Genomic DNA, 17,017 nt, shown 5'->3' on the forward strand with positions numbered 1-17,017 from the left:
CGAGAACTGACGAGAGGATGCGTGCCTGCTCGTTATCTTTCACCATCAGCCAACGTAATTTCAAACCGTGATTCTGCGATTTCTGATTGCGCCTGCAGAAAAAGCTATCTGCGATTAACGCAATAACTCCTCGACAGAGCGTTTACATATAATGAGCGTACATTTGTATGATTACGGCAATACACGAGGTGTCTCGAAAAACTGACGTTAATTTCAATAATATAATCGTTGATAAAAAAAAAAAACGTTGAACTCTCCGAGCAATTAAACTTAAACTCGCGGGTTTCCTGAAATTACGTACTGAAAAATACATTTATATAATTCGAAAATAGATTTATGTGTGTAACAGCTTACATAAATATTTATATTACGAACGCGCACATTTTACGTTCTGTTTCTTTATGTATATTCTTGGCTCGACGAGAGTACTTCGAAAATGTAGGGAAGGAGAGTCGCGACAGCGACTTTAATGCGAATTTGCGACCCTTTTTGCCGGCGCTTTGTACACGGCATAAGGGGACTGTGGCGGCGTAAGAATTGTCCGGCGTAGGAAGTGTGCTCAAAGGGTGGATGAAGTAACCGAGGATAAAGGGGAGGCGAGCCCCAAACCAGAATTTGCTTATTACTTTTACGTCGCTACAAAGGACTGACGCGCGCGATCTTCCGCCTTATTTAGATAAAATATTTTCTCCTTCGTTCTGCGGTTGACGACGTTATTAGCGACAAAAATTTCTCATAATGTATATATATAATTTAAATTTTTATAGAAACATACATAAAATGATAGAGGATAACTAACGTATCTGAAATCGGTAGTGAATAACACGGAAGTGTTAAAGAATTCTATATATTTTTTTTCTTTTTTTTGTTTAATTGCATATAAATATGTAAGCTAGTCGAATTAATTGAATTTGTTTCGAGGCCGATGGAGAACCGCTGGAGAACGAGTCATGGCGCGGGAATAGCACCGCGCCGATGTTGCATGACTGCGTTATGCGTGTAGTCTATTATGTTTGAGACTTATAGAATAGCTTTCAGCTCGATGGCGAACGTAAAGGTCCGGTCGCTACCGCCGCTACGCTAAAGAACTTCCCCTCATCTTGCGCGCGTTCGAAACACGTTATGGCTCCGATCCGATATTCCGATTGAACATTAGCCTCATTAATTTCCATGCTCATTAACCACCTTCTAATTGGCGTCCGACGAAACGCGTCCGACTCCGGTCGTACAATCACCGAGGCTTCAGTAGGATGAGGATGCGATTATATACATTCAAAATATTTTCAGCACGCGTTTATTTATACACCGGGTCTCTCTTCAGCTGGAATTAATTTTATTATCAATTACCTCTTTATATACACGCACGTAATAAATTTCATTATATTGACATTTAATTAATTTTTTTTTTCAAAAAGTAAATTTACAATGTATATTTCGAAACTTCGTAATACTCGTATAACATCGCGGGCGCGAGTAAAAGTCTTGTCATTAGTTCATTAGCGAAACTTCCGTGCGCAATTAGTGATCGAGCCGATTCGCCTTTCGTGGAGACTAAAACAGGAAACAAAGTGGTTCTCACGCGGTCCGTTGCGCTTTTCCGCGTGCAACATCGTGGCCGCTGAACCATTTTTAATTGCCTCGAAGATCGAGACGAGACATCCTGGCATTACGCCGTTTCCGGCATTGCTCACAATAGGATGATTATCACGCGTATATACGGGTGAAAAGGGCGAGTTGCGGTAATGGCGTCACGTCGGGCATTGTTTCAACCGGGGGACATAAGATTTTTAATTTAAATGAGCAACACGATCGCGCGCATCCTCGCGAAGGAATTTTTTTATCGGTTTTTCGCGTAAGGGGCATATTCCTTCTCTCGTAATAGCCATATATAGGCGTAATGTACTTTACGCGAGGTTGTTAAATAATTTATCCTACTAAAGAGATGTAAATGTGTTATTACACATCTGAAACGGAAAGCCTTGTAAGCATTAATGAGCGTTTCGCATCTCTCGATTTTTTTCATGGATTAAGTGGTAATAACGCCATGTTTTTTTTTTCATAACTTTTATTACGATCGTAATTTCTAGTACGAACAAATAATAATCTTATATGCGAAGATTGGAACAAGAGATATTCTACATTCTCGTAATGCTTTCATACACTTTCATAAATATTCATGAAATTGCTCGTCGCTGAGACAATTCGACTGTCGTAGATAAAATATCTCCCGCGTATTACGAGATCCTTGCATAATTTACATAATTCTTTATTTAACAACGATAATTATCAAATGGCGGTGGATTTTATTACTACTATTTTTTAATTCAAATTTCTTATCTCGCACGACGCGTTATACTTTCAAATTTCCTCGCTAACGATCAACGGTAATAAGTTTCTGCATTCAAACACGCAACTAAAAAAAAAAAAAAAAAAATAACGCTAAGTAACAATACATCTTTATGCCGTATATTTATAAGTCGGAAAGTTCTGCTTTCAAGATGAGACGCGTTATTCTCGGCCGTTCTGTTTGCTCTGCTGATTCTTAGCGCGCGCGTTCAATTCTTTTCGCATTACATCTCCTCCCATCGTGCAATATCGTTTATTAAAATATTCTCGGCACGAAATCGCGGAAAGAAAATGGAGAACATAATACGCCGCGTCTCGTCGAAACTTGTTCTGGGCGGCCTTACAATGTTGAGATTATCGAGCGAGATGGATTCCACGATCAGCGAAACAACTACACCCGATTTGACGTGTATACGTATATACCGGTTTACATTAATCCCGCGTGAAGCGTCGTTGCACGATGAAGTCGTCGTTACACGTCTCGAAAAACGCTGCGCTTTAAGCAAATAATCCGAAAAAAGTGGCGCGTTTTAAAGACGTCGCGCGAATCAGCGCGCTTTTTGCGCGCATATAGATCCGTCCTTGGCACGACGTTTCACAATGCGACGGTATAACAAGAGCCGGTAAAAGAATATGATCAATCGGATGCACGAATCATCTTGACCTTGCGTGAACACCAACACGCGTGCATCGACCGCAACACGCTTTCTCATCCTGGCTTGCGGGCAAGGCCTTCGCGCGCGTTTATATATCGTTTCAAGTCGCGCCAATAACGACGATAATGCTCTCGTGTAATGCATATTTCGAGATCGTACGGATTTATCGCTCTTTCAAAAGCATAATGTAACCGAAAGATAGGAAGTATGTAAAGTCATACAGTTTTATTTTCCTTATCTTTCCTGCCGAATAATCTCGTTTAACAGTGGCACAGCAATTTTCCGCACGAACTTTTCTCTATAAAGCACATTCTTTTTAAAAATATCCCATGCCGCTTTTATTCCGTATCCAATTTTATTTTTAATTTACTTCCCGAGGAAGAATTGTATTCTTTTCGCAACTTCACAAATTTAAGCTATAATTTATCCAAAATGTATATATCACACTTAGAAATTGAATTAGATAATTATATTCGGTGAGAATTATAATCCGTGTACTTGCTAAGGTAAACGTATTTCATCAGCACGAAAATATACTTTGATGTGGATAATTAAAGCGTTAGTATACGATAATTCACTCGCTCTCAGAAGTCCCGCAGTTACGACAATCCACGGCGAAGAAGGGGACGAAAGGACGACAAGTCGACAATCGCTGCGCGCAGTTGAATATACTCGTTTGCATTTGATATAGTCAGACATTTCGCCGGAGTGCAAATTCAAAGATATTCGACTAAATTTATTTTCAAACGGAATCCTCGCGCAAAATCGTCTTTTATTTGCGCCTGAATAACTGACGCCGCTGCTCGAATCCCACCCTTCCCCTATATGGATCCTCAATAACAATTTATATTCAAAGACACACGTACATGTGTGTGTTCACGTTCGCAAAATGATAAAATCTCGATACATCTGCGTCGTATTAATCTTTTTGTAATATACTTCTTTCGCGATTCATTGTAGGTCGGAGTTCACAAAATAAATTACAGCGATATCTGGAAATATTTCACAAGATATTTCCTCTCTCTATCTCGCTCTTTCAAACACATATATGATATAAATTCCACAAGTAATTTTCGAAAAAATGTGCTGTTGAATTAGTTGAATGAACTTAAAGCCGCGCGAGTATCGATCGCCGAGACCGCTGCTGCAATTTCCAATGTGGACGTTTCGTATCAGTTTCACGAGGTTATTGAATTAAAGAAGCAACTGCCCGACCCCTCTGTTATTGCAGTTCCCGGCAAGACTTATATACGGGAAGAAACACACACTGGATACTCCATCTATGGGTAGAGAGATCGAACGAAATTTTCAGACGTGTACGATTTTATCGTTAATTAATGAAATGTTACGTAAGTTTAATTATAGACTATACGATAAATCAGAGATGTATAAAAGATGAAAAAATTTTGGCGCGAGTAACGGACATTTTTATGTTTTATTATGAGCGCTACATATATCTCTATCGTGTCATATTTGCAGTGTTGCATAATATTCCAATAAATATTAATTTAATTAATTTCATAAACGACGGCCATTCCGAAAGTTTATCAGCAAATATCTATGTGATTTTAATAATTTGATGGCATGCTACGCAAACTGGCCTTTGTGGCGCGACGTTACGTATACAAATTAATCGATAAAGCTCGGTTTAAGGGCATGGGCGAAGGACTGCAATCAATTATGTTTAATCGTCCGGCGTTTCCTACTGGTTTAATGAAATACCCAGTTACTTCGTTAATTCCCTGCATTACGCAATATAGAGAGGATTATGTGCTGCATGTTGAAACACATGTCACGCCGCGGGAAAGGAAACTGCTTTCCTCTTAACGTCACCTTCTTGGCGTACCGCATATCGTTGACAAACCGTATTTGTCGTCTAACGTTTATCAGATCGCCAACCGGAGTGACGTAGCGTTGTCTTACACGTGGAAAACGGCATCATATAAATTTAAATTAAAATAAGAAATATTTTTGTGTGCACGCCCGTGCGGCATATTTGCATACTACACGGCAATACTTGGAGCTATATATAATATGCAACGGACGAAAAAGGCGAAAGGGCAAATGGTGCGATGGAGAGGAACGGAAGAGTGACGAAGAGGGTGATGAGAGAGAGAGAGGGAGTAAGGGGAGAGGGAGAGGGAGAGAGAGAGAGAGAGAGAGAGAGAGAGAGAGAGAGGAGGAGGAGAAAGAGGAGGGAGCCACGAGGCTGCATCGATCCAGAAGCTCCGTGTGTAAACCATCGAGCATAATCAAATTCCTTTTAGCCCGAGCTCGTGCACGATATACCAAGGTAGTTCTGTTTTTATTCAGAATAGTCGAATCGTGCGCAAAAACCCGTTTATCGCTCTCGAATTAAGGTTCGACGTTCGCTATACGACAAGAGGTCTCCGTTACGCACGTTCTAATTGCTAGCTTGGTTTTAATTGCTCCCCGTTTAATAGTAATTTTGTAATTTCCGGAATATGTTCCGCGCGCGCGCGCGCGCGTGAAAAATTACAAAACGATAACGATGTGTATTAAGGTACGGTCGATCGTTAAACCATGATTTTTTTATTATTATTTTATTAATTGTTTTTAAGTTAAATTTCTCGAGTAAAATTTCCGACTTTAAATTCACTTACGGATTTCTGAATTCTAGAGAAATGTAACGATTGATTAAAAAAAACAAAGATGCTTTTTTAAAATCTTTATCTATTATAGACACTATATAGCTTAGTAATAAAATAATCAGTCGTTTAATTCGTAATTAAGCGTCTAATGTGACTAATCATAAAATTACTTAATGATTATTGACGTTTATAAATATATCTTACAAAATATATTTCTGTGGTTTGGAATAAGTAAAATTATTTAATATTGTTTTATTATTTGAGACAATATTCTATTAATAAATTGATAGATGTTCACTTTGGCTTGGTATCGGTTAATAAACGACTATCTCGTGGATCGATGAAGTATGGATCGGAACTTTTGGGTCACCCTATATTTCCTGAAAGCATACCATTGGCCCATCTACTACTGCGTGCTCCAGGGTTTAATCTAACAGTGATTTATGCTTCCCAGCGGCTCTCAATAACGCTGATTCACACTACTTGCAGCGTTGATTCTGATTAATTCTATCGATCCTGTCAACGCGTTTATTTTTTCAATTTCGCGACAAACGCATTCCGCTCTCGACAACGGTTTATTATTATCTCTCTAATTGTATTTGCTCGTCTCTGCGCGGCGGCGCATTGAAATCACGCTGGTATTGTTGCGATCGTATTGCAAATGTGTTCGGTTTACATTTTGCCTCGTATTGTTAGCTTTTAAAAGAACAAACGCGCGATGGAGATAAATATATGCAAACTTTCAACATTTGTATTCGCGCATATTGTCGAAAAATACACTGCGCCGGTGCACGTTATTTGTCCCTTGTTTCCATTTCATTCGACGTAATGATTCTAACCTATCAAAATTCAGAATACAATAGTAAAAATTGTAAAATTTTTTAGAAATTCCATTATTTGTACTGTTCATAATTCTCCGGTTTCGCCAATCTAGTTTTAAATGCGATTCAATCAATATACATTGCGTTTATTGAATCGCGTTTATTTCCCTGACACGTGATATGAGGTTCATCTAATATGAATGTTCTCGCATTTTACCTCAAAATTTCATTCTCGGTTTTTTTTACATAATAATTTTTTATTTTCTACAATGCGTAGCGTTTCTATGAAGAAATAATTGACCACCACTGCGTCGAGACGCTACATATTCCTGTTCTGCGATGAATGTGTTATGTACGCTCGGCGAATATGTCAACTGCAGTATCGCGGATTTATCCTGGACTCTGATTCTTTATCTGATTCTTTTTTTTTTGTCTTTTTCCGTTATTTTACAATTAGTCATTTGTACGGTGAATTTTATGCGATTTATAACAGACGTCGGGGCGTAATTCGAACTGCAAAAAGAACAAAGACGTTATCTAATCAATAACGCTTTGTGAGTATGTATTCATTATCGGCGCGGTCAAGCGGTTGACGTGAATTTTAATCGATGGTTATTATTTTGTAATTATGCCTTGCCGTTTTTACATGACTATATGGCTTTAGATAACTCGGAAGCGATAAAAGTTATACAGCCGCGCTGCATATATATATACGAAAACATTTTTTATCATCACGTTGAAATTTAAACTAAAATTTTCTCAGTGTAATAACGCCCATCTCTTTCTCCCTTTCACCTCGAAACGCGTTTTCTCTCTTGGAATCTATTTTCATTTAAGTTACAAAAGCCCATTTAAGAAGTTCGGTGAGAGGCGCGAGATAAAGAAGCGCTGGGTGCGAGATGATATTATATGCAGATAGAAACTTTCGCGGCTATGCTAATAATATGGTGGACATGCTTCACCTTTTATTTATACTTGATATAACATACGTTTGTAAAATTATATCCAGCAGCTGCGTATAATGCGAAAGGTCACTTATAAACTGGAAGGTTGCGATAAAGGATTTATAAACTAGGTTTTCAAGAAAGAAATTTTTATTGTTGTATGTTATTAAGGAGGAAGAACGCTCAATTTATGAAATTACGTGAAAAGCTGTATTAAATAATACTCCTACTGAGATCGTTAATAAATGTAGCAAAATATAGTAATATAATAAAATAACATTCCTTTGTCAATTTCCATATATATCGATCGTAAGTCTTGTAATTGCTTGTGTAACGCGCGCGCGTATATCTTCTTCAATTTTCTAAATAAATCTCCCGGTCTCTCTTACCACGGTTTTCTAGCTCCTTTTGAAAGCCTAACGATGCAGTTTGCATCCCTCTACTCGTCCCATCCGCTCTTCTCATATTGATAATTAGCCCCACCCAAGCCTTGGCCTAAGCCCTCCGAGAGAGAGACTTCGTCCCCCACTCTTTACTGCGTCTATAGCGATACGAAATATTGCCGTTTGTGATATCTCATCTACCGCTCAGTATTGGTGATATCTATCGTCAGTATTAGTATAAATGACGTAATGACGTAATTAGTATTTGTATAGGAAACTCATTGTTGCGTCTTTTATATATTCGTTAATCGTTCGATTGCATATTTTTATAATCTTATCGCATAATCTCGTATGCTTATTTAACTTCAGCCAAATTTGAACAACAGAAGATTAAAAAAAAATACATGAAATACCACAATTAATTGTCAATTTTCTTCTGGCATTTTAATAATTATGTTTAAAGTTATTTTTTTCTATTTGCCATCCGCGGTTTCTCTTTATATGATACAGCAAAGAAAGAAGTTTGATTTTTGCGTATGTTACATGTTAAAAGCTTGCAAATTGACAGGTTATCGGGGTGTTTAGGACGCATAGGAATCGCCGTAGCAACGTCGGAATACATTATCACTCGGATTCGACACGCGGCGCGGCGCATCGACTCGATGTCGCGGCGTATCCGTGTGTGCGTGTGCATCGCCGCAGGGTTGAACTGCAGCCGGCGCACGGCGCATCCCGTCGCGTCGGTCGTCGCATTCGGCCGGCACGGCTGCAAACCGCGTCAGAACAATCGTGACGATGCTACACGCGTTTACACGCGCGCCTCTCTCCCGTCTCTCGCGTGCGAAACGCGGAAGTCAGAGGGATATACGTGCGGCCGAAAATGCGAAACCTCCTCCCTCCCCCCCCCCGGCACGGTCTCGCGTTTCATCGAAATTCATTACCGTAGCCGCGTTAACTCCCCAACAGCGAGAGGAGCCACAAGAGGTTTTTATGAAAGAATCGTCCTTCTATGAGAACATTTATTGAAATTCCCTTCTTTTTTTTATACAGGATGTTTCGCGAGAAAGTTTCATATGATAACTTCCAACTTGTCGCGGCGTAACTTCAAACCGATACATTTGTCTCGCATACGTCGTTTTGCCGTTGACAATGCTATTTTCCGTTAAATCCGCGAACTTTGCGAACTTCAAAATTGAATTACACCGTGCTTGTGGCGAAAACTCACGGTCGCCACGCCGGGCGCCGCGAGCGCCAATAAAAACAATCGATCAGCAGAATCGTGCTCGGCAAGTCGAATAAGTAACCGTCTCGTAAAATTCGGAATTTCTCGACACTCCGGTCACTCCTGGGAAATCGCCCATAATAAAATCCACTAAAAATCGAGAAAAATTTGCCTTTGAGTCAATTGGAGAGAGAACAATGAACTTCTTTTCAAAGCGCAAAATTTTCCCTTCGACGAAAAATTATTTCAGAGCGAGGGAAACGTGATAGAAGGGAATAAAAGAAAATGTTCGCGTCACTTTTATAAAATTTCGAGAGCTCACAAATGTGTAACAAAATTTTTAGACAATTTAAGTCGGAAGAATAAAGGGTTTTGAATAAATAACGATAACGAATCCTAACAATCTTTTCATGAAGGTTTAGTTCATGTCAAGTCGCGACGTATTCCGCTCTATATTCCATGTTCAATAGTTTTTCGCGTGCAAGGTTTATTTTCAGCATCGTTGTATATGCTCGGACGGGAGAGAGAAATAGATGGATAGAGAAATAGATGGATAAATAGAGAAAGAGAGACAGGACGATTGGCACGCGCGGACGCAGCGATGGGATCAAGCGTCATTCAAACGGTACCGAACCTTTTTTCGTCGAGGCATCTCGATACGGAAGGTTAATCACGGCCTCCGAGGTCGCGACCTTCTCTTCCGTAGAATTAACCTCCTGCATTCGGAATTGCCTCGTAGAATAAAGCCTACCTACTGCAATTTATTCAGCAAGATACATTGTGCCTCGTTAAGTAATCTTGAAATTATGGATTCGTGTGTTTAAACGATTGTAAAATTACTACTTTAACTACTTTACGGAACGTTTGCAGGATATTCGAATGACGACGTAAATGTACGTGATCAACCTGGATACGCTGAAATATTTTTAAGGCAGTCTCGTAATTAAATTCGATATGTTTAAAATGTAAAAAAAAATATATGAAAAATATAAAGGAAATATATCAGCATGTCAGTCAATTTTATACATCATATTTTATATTTGCATATATATAAAATAAATATGTATTATAATGTATAATATAATATAATATAATATAATATAATATAATATAATCTGATATAATATTATATAATATAGTATATTTATATTATATATTATATATTTTTATTTTTTATATTATTTTTTTTATATTTTTAGTTGTAGGGGGGGGTTTTTCACAAAAGAGAAATAGATTCTACAGAAATATTTTGCTAGAGTTATTTATGACCACGAGTTAGAATCGAGTACGCAAATTTAGTAGAAAAAGAATTTTTAAGGCATCTATATTTCTCAAGTGAAAATTATGCTTTGCAGCTTTGTTGGGCGCAACGTCGCGCAAGGAATTAACGTGAAGTAACGAAACATGATGCAAGTGTGATTCAATTGTTAGATCGGACAGCGATTATTCTAATGTCCGTCGATGGCTTTCGACGACGAGAGCCGCTTGTGAATCGATTGAAAATTACAGCTCGGGAATTGGATCGGGCCCATCGCTAGCGCCGGTCGCGCGCCGAGGGGGAGGAGGAGGCGGGGGGGAAGAGACGAGAAACACACGTCGGGGAGAAGCACAGCGAGCGAATAAGCGGGGACGACGGAATGAGGCGCGTGGTAGAATGGGGTGGAGGAGGGTATGCGGGGGTTGAGGAGAAATGGTTAGAGAAGGGCAAAATGAGACAAAGATGGGGAGAGTGAGAAAGGGGTTGAGGGGAAGAGAACGAAAGGGAGGATGGCGCGAGCGAGCGAGAAAACGAGAGAGCAAGAGAGAAAGAGTGAGAGGGAGGGAGGGAGAGAGACGACAGAAGCCGACCGGTAGAAAGGTTATAGCAGAAGGGAAACTATACTATTGGAAGAACTCTCTCGGACGAGGGTGGGAAGAAGGGCGTAGGGGAGAGACGGGAGCGGGCCGTGGGGTTGGGTGAATATGGACGAATACACAGAGAGAGAGAGAGAGCTAAAAGATGAAAGTATAACCCGAGCAACACACAGTGGCTCCAAAGCCAAATAGAACATTATGTCACGTATATAAATAAAGTCGTTTCCGAACTTCGGCCCGATAGATATTGCAACGCCAATAAATTATCTTCCGTTAGCCGCCGCCATATAAAATCGCCCCGGGCGTGTATACGAGGTAAATCACGCTCCGCTTGGCGCGTTGCACAATTACCGAAAGAGTGTGTCTTTCTTACGGCGCGCGGATTTTCACTCGATGCGGAAAATTTATCGGATTATATAGAGTCAGTGGCCATGGAAGCCACGTTCGGAAACGCGAGAAAAATTGATTTTGTTCCTGTCAAAGCTAAAAGCCTCGAAATAAACTTATGTACCTATATCTATGTAATGTGTTGGCGTTTCTCCGCACTAACGGCAAAAGGAGATCGAGAAACCAAACCCATAATTATTTAAATTGTTACTCGTATTATAAATAAATAATAGATGCATAATTATATATAATTATATAAATGCAATTATTGCTGTCGGAAATAAACAACGAGACAACGCATTAATAATCGATAAAACAAATTTATGCGTATACGTAGCGCGCAGCTGTGTGACAAAGTCATTCGATTACACACGGTATCGCTAAGGTTGCGCAAGCGTTTGAACTCTGCTCGAATGGGCGATAATAATTTATGCGTCTAATGCGGAAAGAGCAGAGGCATACGGGACAAGCAATAAGTCAAACTTGGCGAAAACGACGTCGCTCTGCAAGCACCGCCGAACAATTAAATTATCGTGGAGGCGGAGCTGATAACGATGCACTCGAGATGCAGCATAAACCACGGTTTATACCGCGTGGATTATGTACATATATACGTATCACGTAGGATAGAGAAAGGAGAGACTATTATACACACTCATCTTTCTCCTCCTCTCTCCCTTTATCTCGGCCCCCTCCCTTCCCCGCGACAGTTGCATCTCTCCGTAAAAGCTTTCGCGCGCAAGTTCCTGGTGTTCCCATGTAGAGTCGCTAGCTCTCAATGGAAAATCGCGGTACAAATACGACAAAAGCCGTGTTACGTAGGTAAATGGGAGTTCTACCGGGTAAATTTCTTCCCGCCAACAATCGCGAATTCCTCTTGCGCAATTTTTGTCATTTCACGATCTCTCGGTAATGACTTATTTGCGCGTCCATTGCGTAAAAGTAGCGAAATAAAAGTCTTATTTCTCTCATAAAATAATAGTTCTATTAATGACGCATCGATCGTTGCACATTACTGTATTTATGTTATATCGATTTTATTAATAGAAATTGGATATCAGGCTCCGCGATAAAGTGACATTTTGCCATAATAACCGAACTAAATAATTAAACTTAATATCTAGTATAATATAAAATATTTCGTAAATTAATGATTTTTCGATAAACTTATCTCAATAGTTTTATTTGCAGAACGATTAGAGGGGAATCATACGTGCGTAAGAAAAATCAGATGTTTTTATTTAAAAAAATCGGAGTTGCTCTTTTAAAATCTCTTTCACGACTCCCTGCGCGCACAACAAAAGCCAGTATATTACGTATCCCTCGAAACCATAAAACCTCGTAGTTCCAATTTTTCCTATTATTTAGAATAGCAAAGTTACTTAAAATACTTATCTAGATGGAGTGCTTTGTATGTATTACGTATACACACTCAGACAAAGTAAAATGATTTTCTGATGGGTGATAACATTTTTTTCCAAGTGTATACATGTATGCATATTGCTATCGATTTAATTTATTTGCGCAGGCGATAATATTGCCGCAGATAAATGTTTATTATTCGATTGATTCGACGTTCCATAATTCATACGGTCCATATATCGCGAAATATTTTTCTTTGCAGGACGAGGTGCTGACGATTTCAGAAAAGGTAGTCGTCCGCGTGCACGACCTAGTCACATGGCTCTCACCTACGTTGGAGTGGTCGTCGGGCCGAGAGGTGTCCTATCCGACGACCCCGATGTCGTCCCCGGAGACCAGTCCGCTCAGATACGAGATGCCGCAGCCGCAGGTGCTGACGGACCCGGGGATCGACTTCTCGGACGTCGAAAAACAGCAAAAGGAGTATGAGGGCAACCTGAACTCGTCGAAGAGACCGGACAGCTTTCAGACGAAGGTGGTGGTACTCTCGTATCCCAGGTACTGTCGCTATCGGGCGCTACTACGTAGACTGGAGGGCGCCGAGCCCTCCTGGCTGTGCTCGTCCATCGCGGCCGCGTTAGGGGGCTTCACCGCGACGCCGGGCACCAGGGTGCTCTTCTGCAGGGACACGTTCGACTATCCGGATCTCGAGACTCACGAGCTGCTGTGTAATCACTTGGGTATGTACGGCTGTCAGTCATTTAGTTTGGTTTAAACATAATCACGATTCGGGCTTCCGCAAGAAGATCCCGCAAGAGAATTCATTTCAATTTGTCGTACATTTGTTTACACGATAATGGATGATTCGACGAATCGTGGGGCAATCGGTCGAGAAATGATTTATCCTCGGATTTATCTTTGAGAAGAAATGGAAACAATGAAAGAAGAAACTTCGTTATTGATCGTATACACTTTTTGAGAAAAATTATTTTCACTGTGAAAGCGTTCGTAACTTGTAAGAGACGCTTGTAACGTACGACCTTAGAGTTTGTTTACTAAACACTACGAACATGTTGTAATATGTCAATATACATAGTACGTTATCTATTTAGTACTATAAGCACTGGCATCATTCTTTTATTCATCTTTCGAAAGAAATGGCAATATGCAGTTACGAAAATACCGATATGCTTTTAATATTAGGAGCTTGTCTCGATAATATTTCAATTGCAGTTAATTACCAGTAACTGTACGCTAATTAGCGCGCAATATACATATATAATTAAACACATACGTGCGTGATATTTTCGCATTTAAAATGATTTTTCTCGAAACACGCGCAATGGATAAAAAGATTTATTCTACTCTTTTTTTACACATTTTTTTTATAATACCATAAATTTCCTGTTAGTCTCTTATTATGATTTATTAATTTTTACCGGAAAACTTTTTTTTTTGAATGAGCATCATTTTACCGTAAATAATCGACAGCTATACTTTGATGTAAAAGAGGGAAAAATACGGAGCGTCATATTGTATTTGTGTTCAATGCGGAATTGAAAAGGGAATTTTAGAATGTTTGATCAGATATTCAAACTCCTCTCTCTCGCTCAATCATTTGTAAATTAATACAATACTGCAATTAATTAAAATTCTCCCGTTTGAATAACGAATATAAATAAACTGTAATCAATATCTTTGCAATGGTGATAGGCAACGGTAACACAGAGCTTTTTTGCAACACGATAAATTTTCAACTTTCGCACGAATCTCCCGTGATAGCAAATTCACTTTGCGCGTTTATATATATATCCACCATATACGCGGCGCCGAGAAGAGTCCGGAAATATGTGAATTGTGAAACGAGAAGCGAGCCGATGTTATTTTCCATTCTCGCGCGGTCTCCCCTTTGTACTCGTCGAACGGAACGCAGGGATGACACAGAGATGCCGATCGGCAAAACATAACAGCGAGCTCTCGCTCAACGATATACTTACCTATAAGTACGCTATAGTCGTCGGCGCCGGCAAAAAAAAAAACAGTCTGCGGCGCGCGCGCTCCACGCGGGAGCGATCCCGAAGGATGTAATAATAGACGAGATAAGATCCAGCGGCGCGCCACCGAATTGGGTTCAAAAGCCCCTAGATCTTTCCCCGTTGTACGGGAAACGCGTCGTCGGCGAATCCGTCGTCATCGCGCTCCGTCGCACTCGACGCGTTTCGTTTCCCGACGCATCGGTCGCGCGTAAATCGAGAGCGCGGGGGGGCAAGGGCAAGGCAAGGCAAGGCGCGCCGCGTCGCACCGTGCACGCATGATCCTGCGCTCGTGAGCGACGACGACGACGACGACTCGTGTGCATTCGCCCGACGTTCGCGTGCCCGCCCGGCGCGGATCAACCGATCGAAAAATCGCGTGGTCCCCCCCCGCGCGCCACGTGACCGTGTATTGACGTTGCCGTGTCGAAAATCCCGATCGCCCCGTCCCCGCGCCGGTTAGTCGGTTAGTGGTCGCCTGTCGCCTCTCGTCGCCCGACTTCGATCGGACCCCGCGATCAAATTGCGGTTTTTGTTTTTCGTCAGCGCGATCTGGTTCATCGCCACCGAGACGCTTCATCGCGATACACGATACGCGTGATATCGTCCGTAGCGAAACATCGTGCGTGGCCCGACGGGCGGACGTTAGTGCAAATTGTACGGTCCGACGGATCGTTTGTGCCACACACGCACGCACACGCGCGATTCGAGTCCCTCGCATACATTCCGCGTGTATCGCGGAAAATATCCGATTAGCGGGAGGACACGGGACACTGGTGGAAGAGGTTTCTCTGGCGAATTCCCCTCCCCGGGTGAGATGCAACCTGCGACTCGGCAACGAACTCTGTGACTCGTTTGTTTCCGACGTCCGTTACGCGCGCTCGTCGCGTATTTTCGGCCGAGTTTTTACAGTTGGAAAAAGCTGTCGTCGTCGTCGTCGTCGTCGTCGTCGTCGTCGTCGTCGCTATCGCCCGAGAATTATTACAATTATCGTGCGGCCGTCGATAAACCGGTAATCGTGAGTGTAGCCCGACGGATAAGCCTCACCACGGGAACAATGGCCATTGTGATGAGAATTCAGAATAATAAAGTGGTTTACCTGAATATACCTGGTAAGACGGGGCGAGATGTGTGTGTTTGTGGAATCTGGAAGGAAAATTTATAAAAAGAAATAAATAAATAAATAAATAAACAATCCGGATCTCGTGTCGGCGCGAATCGATTTTCTCTGAAAGTGCGCGTCGCGCACACGTGTTGCCGCCGGCGTAACACATGTAGTTTCAGCGCCAAGTTAAGTCAAGATTAAATGAAGTATAGATTGAATGAGATTATCAGCCGTCGGCGAAGCCTTTTCGCGAGGCATTTAGCGAACCACGTGTTTGTTGCGCTACCTTTTTCTCGTTTAGTTTTTCCGGAAACCGTAGACCATTGACAATCGAACGACGTCGATAATTGGCCTAATATTTCAGCCCGCAGTTACTGCCCGGTTAAAAGTTGCCGGTGTGCGTAATTCCGGCGCAATTTTGTCGTGACCAAATTATCGCACGTCAACGTGTAATATCGAGATACCACAATAACGAACAGAAATCGAAACTGCAATCGTGATTTCATAAATATTGCTCGCATATGATTACTATTACGGTACTCGTGTGATTAAACGGACGGAGTAGAAAATTACGCTTCGTATTGGATTTTATGACGCATAAGTTTTGTCACGTAGAACGTCGGTCAAATTATAAACAAAGTTGAGAATGGTTGACGTTGTAAATCGCGTTACTACGAACTTTCGAGCCATTTCGACGTCCCCGGTCCGTTTATCGATAATATTGTTCCGCATCGAGATAAATAAATACTTCCCCGACCTTGTAATCTGCCACGGGATATTCAACAGGTCACGTGTGCTTATCGTGCTCACGTGTCTTACTGTCGTGCTTACGACGTTAATGCCTGAAATTATTTTACGTGAAATTAGTTTGTTATTTTACTTAGTTGAAATCATTTTAGTTGCAGTTGTTTTACGTGAAATTATTTTACGTTAATTCGTCGCGTGTGCTACGTGTTGCATAATAATGTTACGTATGTACATAAGCTTTCTAACAAAGAAGAATGCGATATACAAAAGCGAAAGCTTTTTGATTGATCGGTACGATACATTTTACAAATAAAATTCTCTTTGAATAAGTTATTTAGTTATTCAACGCGAAAGGTTTTTGATTGTTCGGTACGATACATTTTACAAATAAAATTCTCTTTGAATAATTTATTTAGTTTGTCATCGAGGAGAACAGACCAAAGCGGGACGAAACATTTTGCAATCGTTATTCTTATCGTCGTTAGCGATAAACAATTCTTACTAATATATTTATATATATATCAAGGATGGCATTTGGCCTCCTT

General features: G+C 40.8%; 1 protein-coding gene across 6 annotated transcripts in view; it reads left to right on the plus strand.

The window, feature by feature from the left end:
- LOC143895838 (uncharacterized) overlaps positions 1-17,017 on the plus strand; it is a 128,313-nt gene that overhangs the window by 106,323 nt on the left and 4,973 nt on the right. For 5 of the 6 annotated variants that reach the window (XM_077403219.1, XM_077403220.1, XM_077403221.1 and 2 more), the window contains one exon: positions 12,850-13,327. In XM_077403219.1, the coding sequence (XP_077259345.1) occupies positions 12,850-13,327 (478 nt within the window). Of the gene's footprint in view, positions 1-12,849; positions 13,328-14,918; positions 15,733-17,017 lie in introns of those variants that run through there. The other variant, XM_077403222.1, reaches the window with a different exon arrangement.

Source organism: Temnothorax americanus, unplaced genomic scaffold (assembly GCF_048541705.1).
Source record: "Temnothorax americanus isolate GAGA-0224 unplaced genomic scaffold, ASM4854170v1 Scaffold17, whole genome shotgun sequence".
Classification (NCBI taxonomy): Eukaryota; Metazoa; Arthropoda; class Insecta; order Hymenoptera; family Formicidae; genus Temnothorax; species Temnothorax americanus.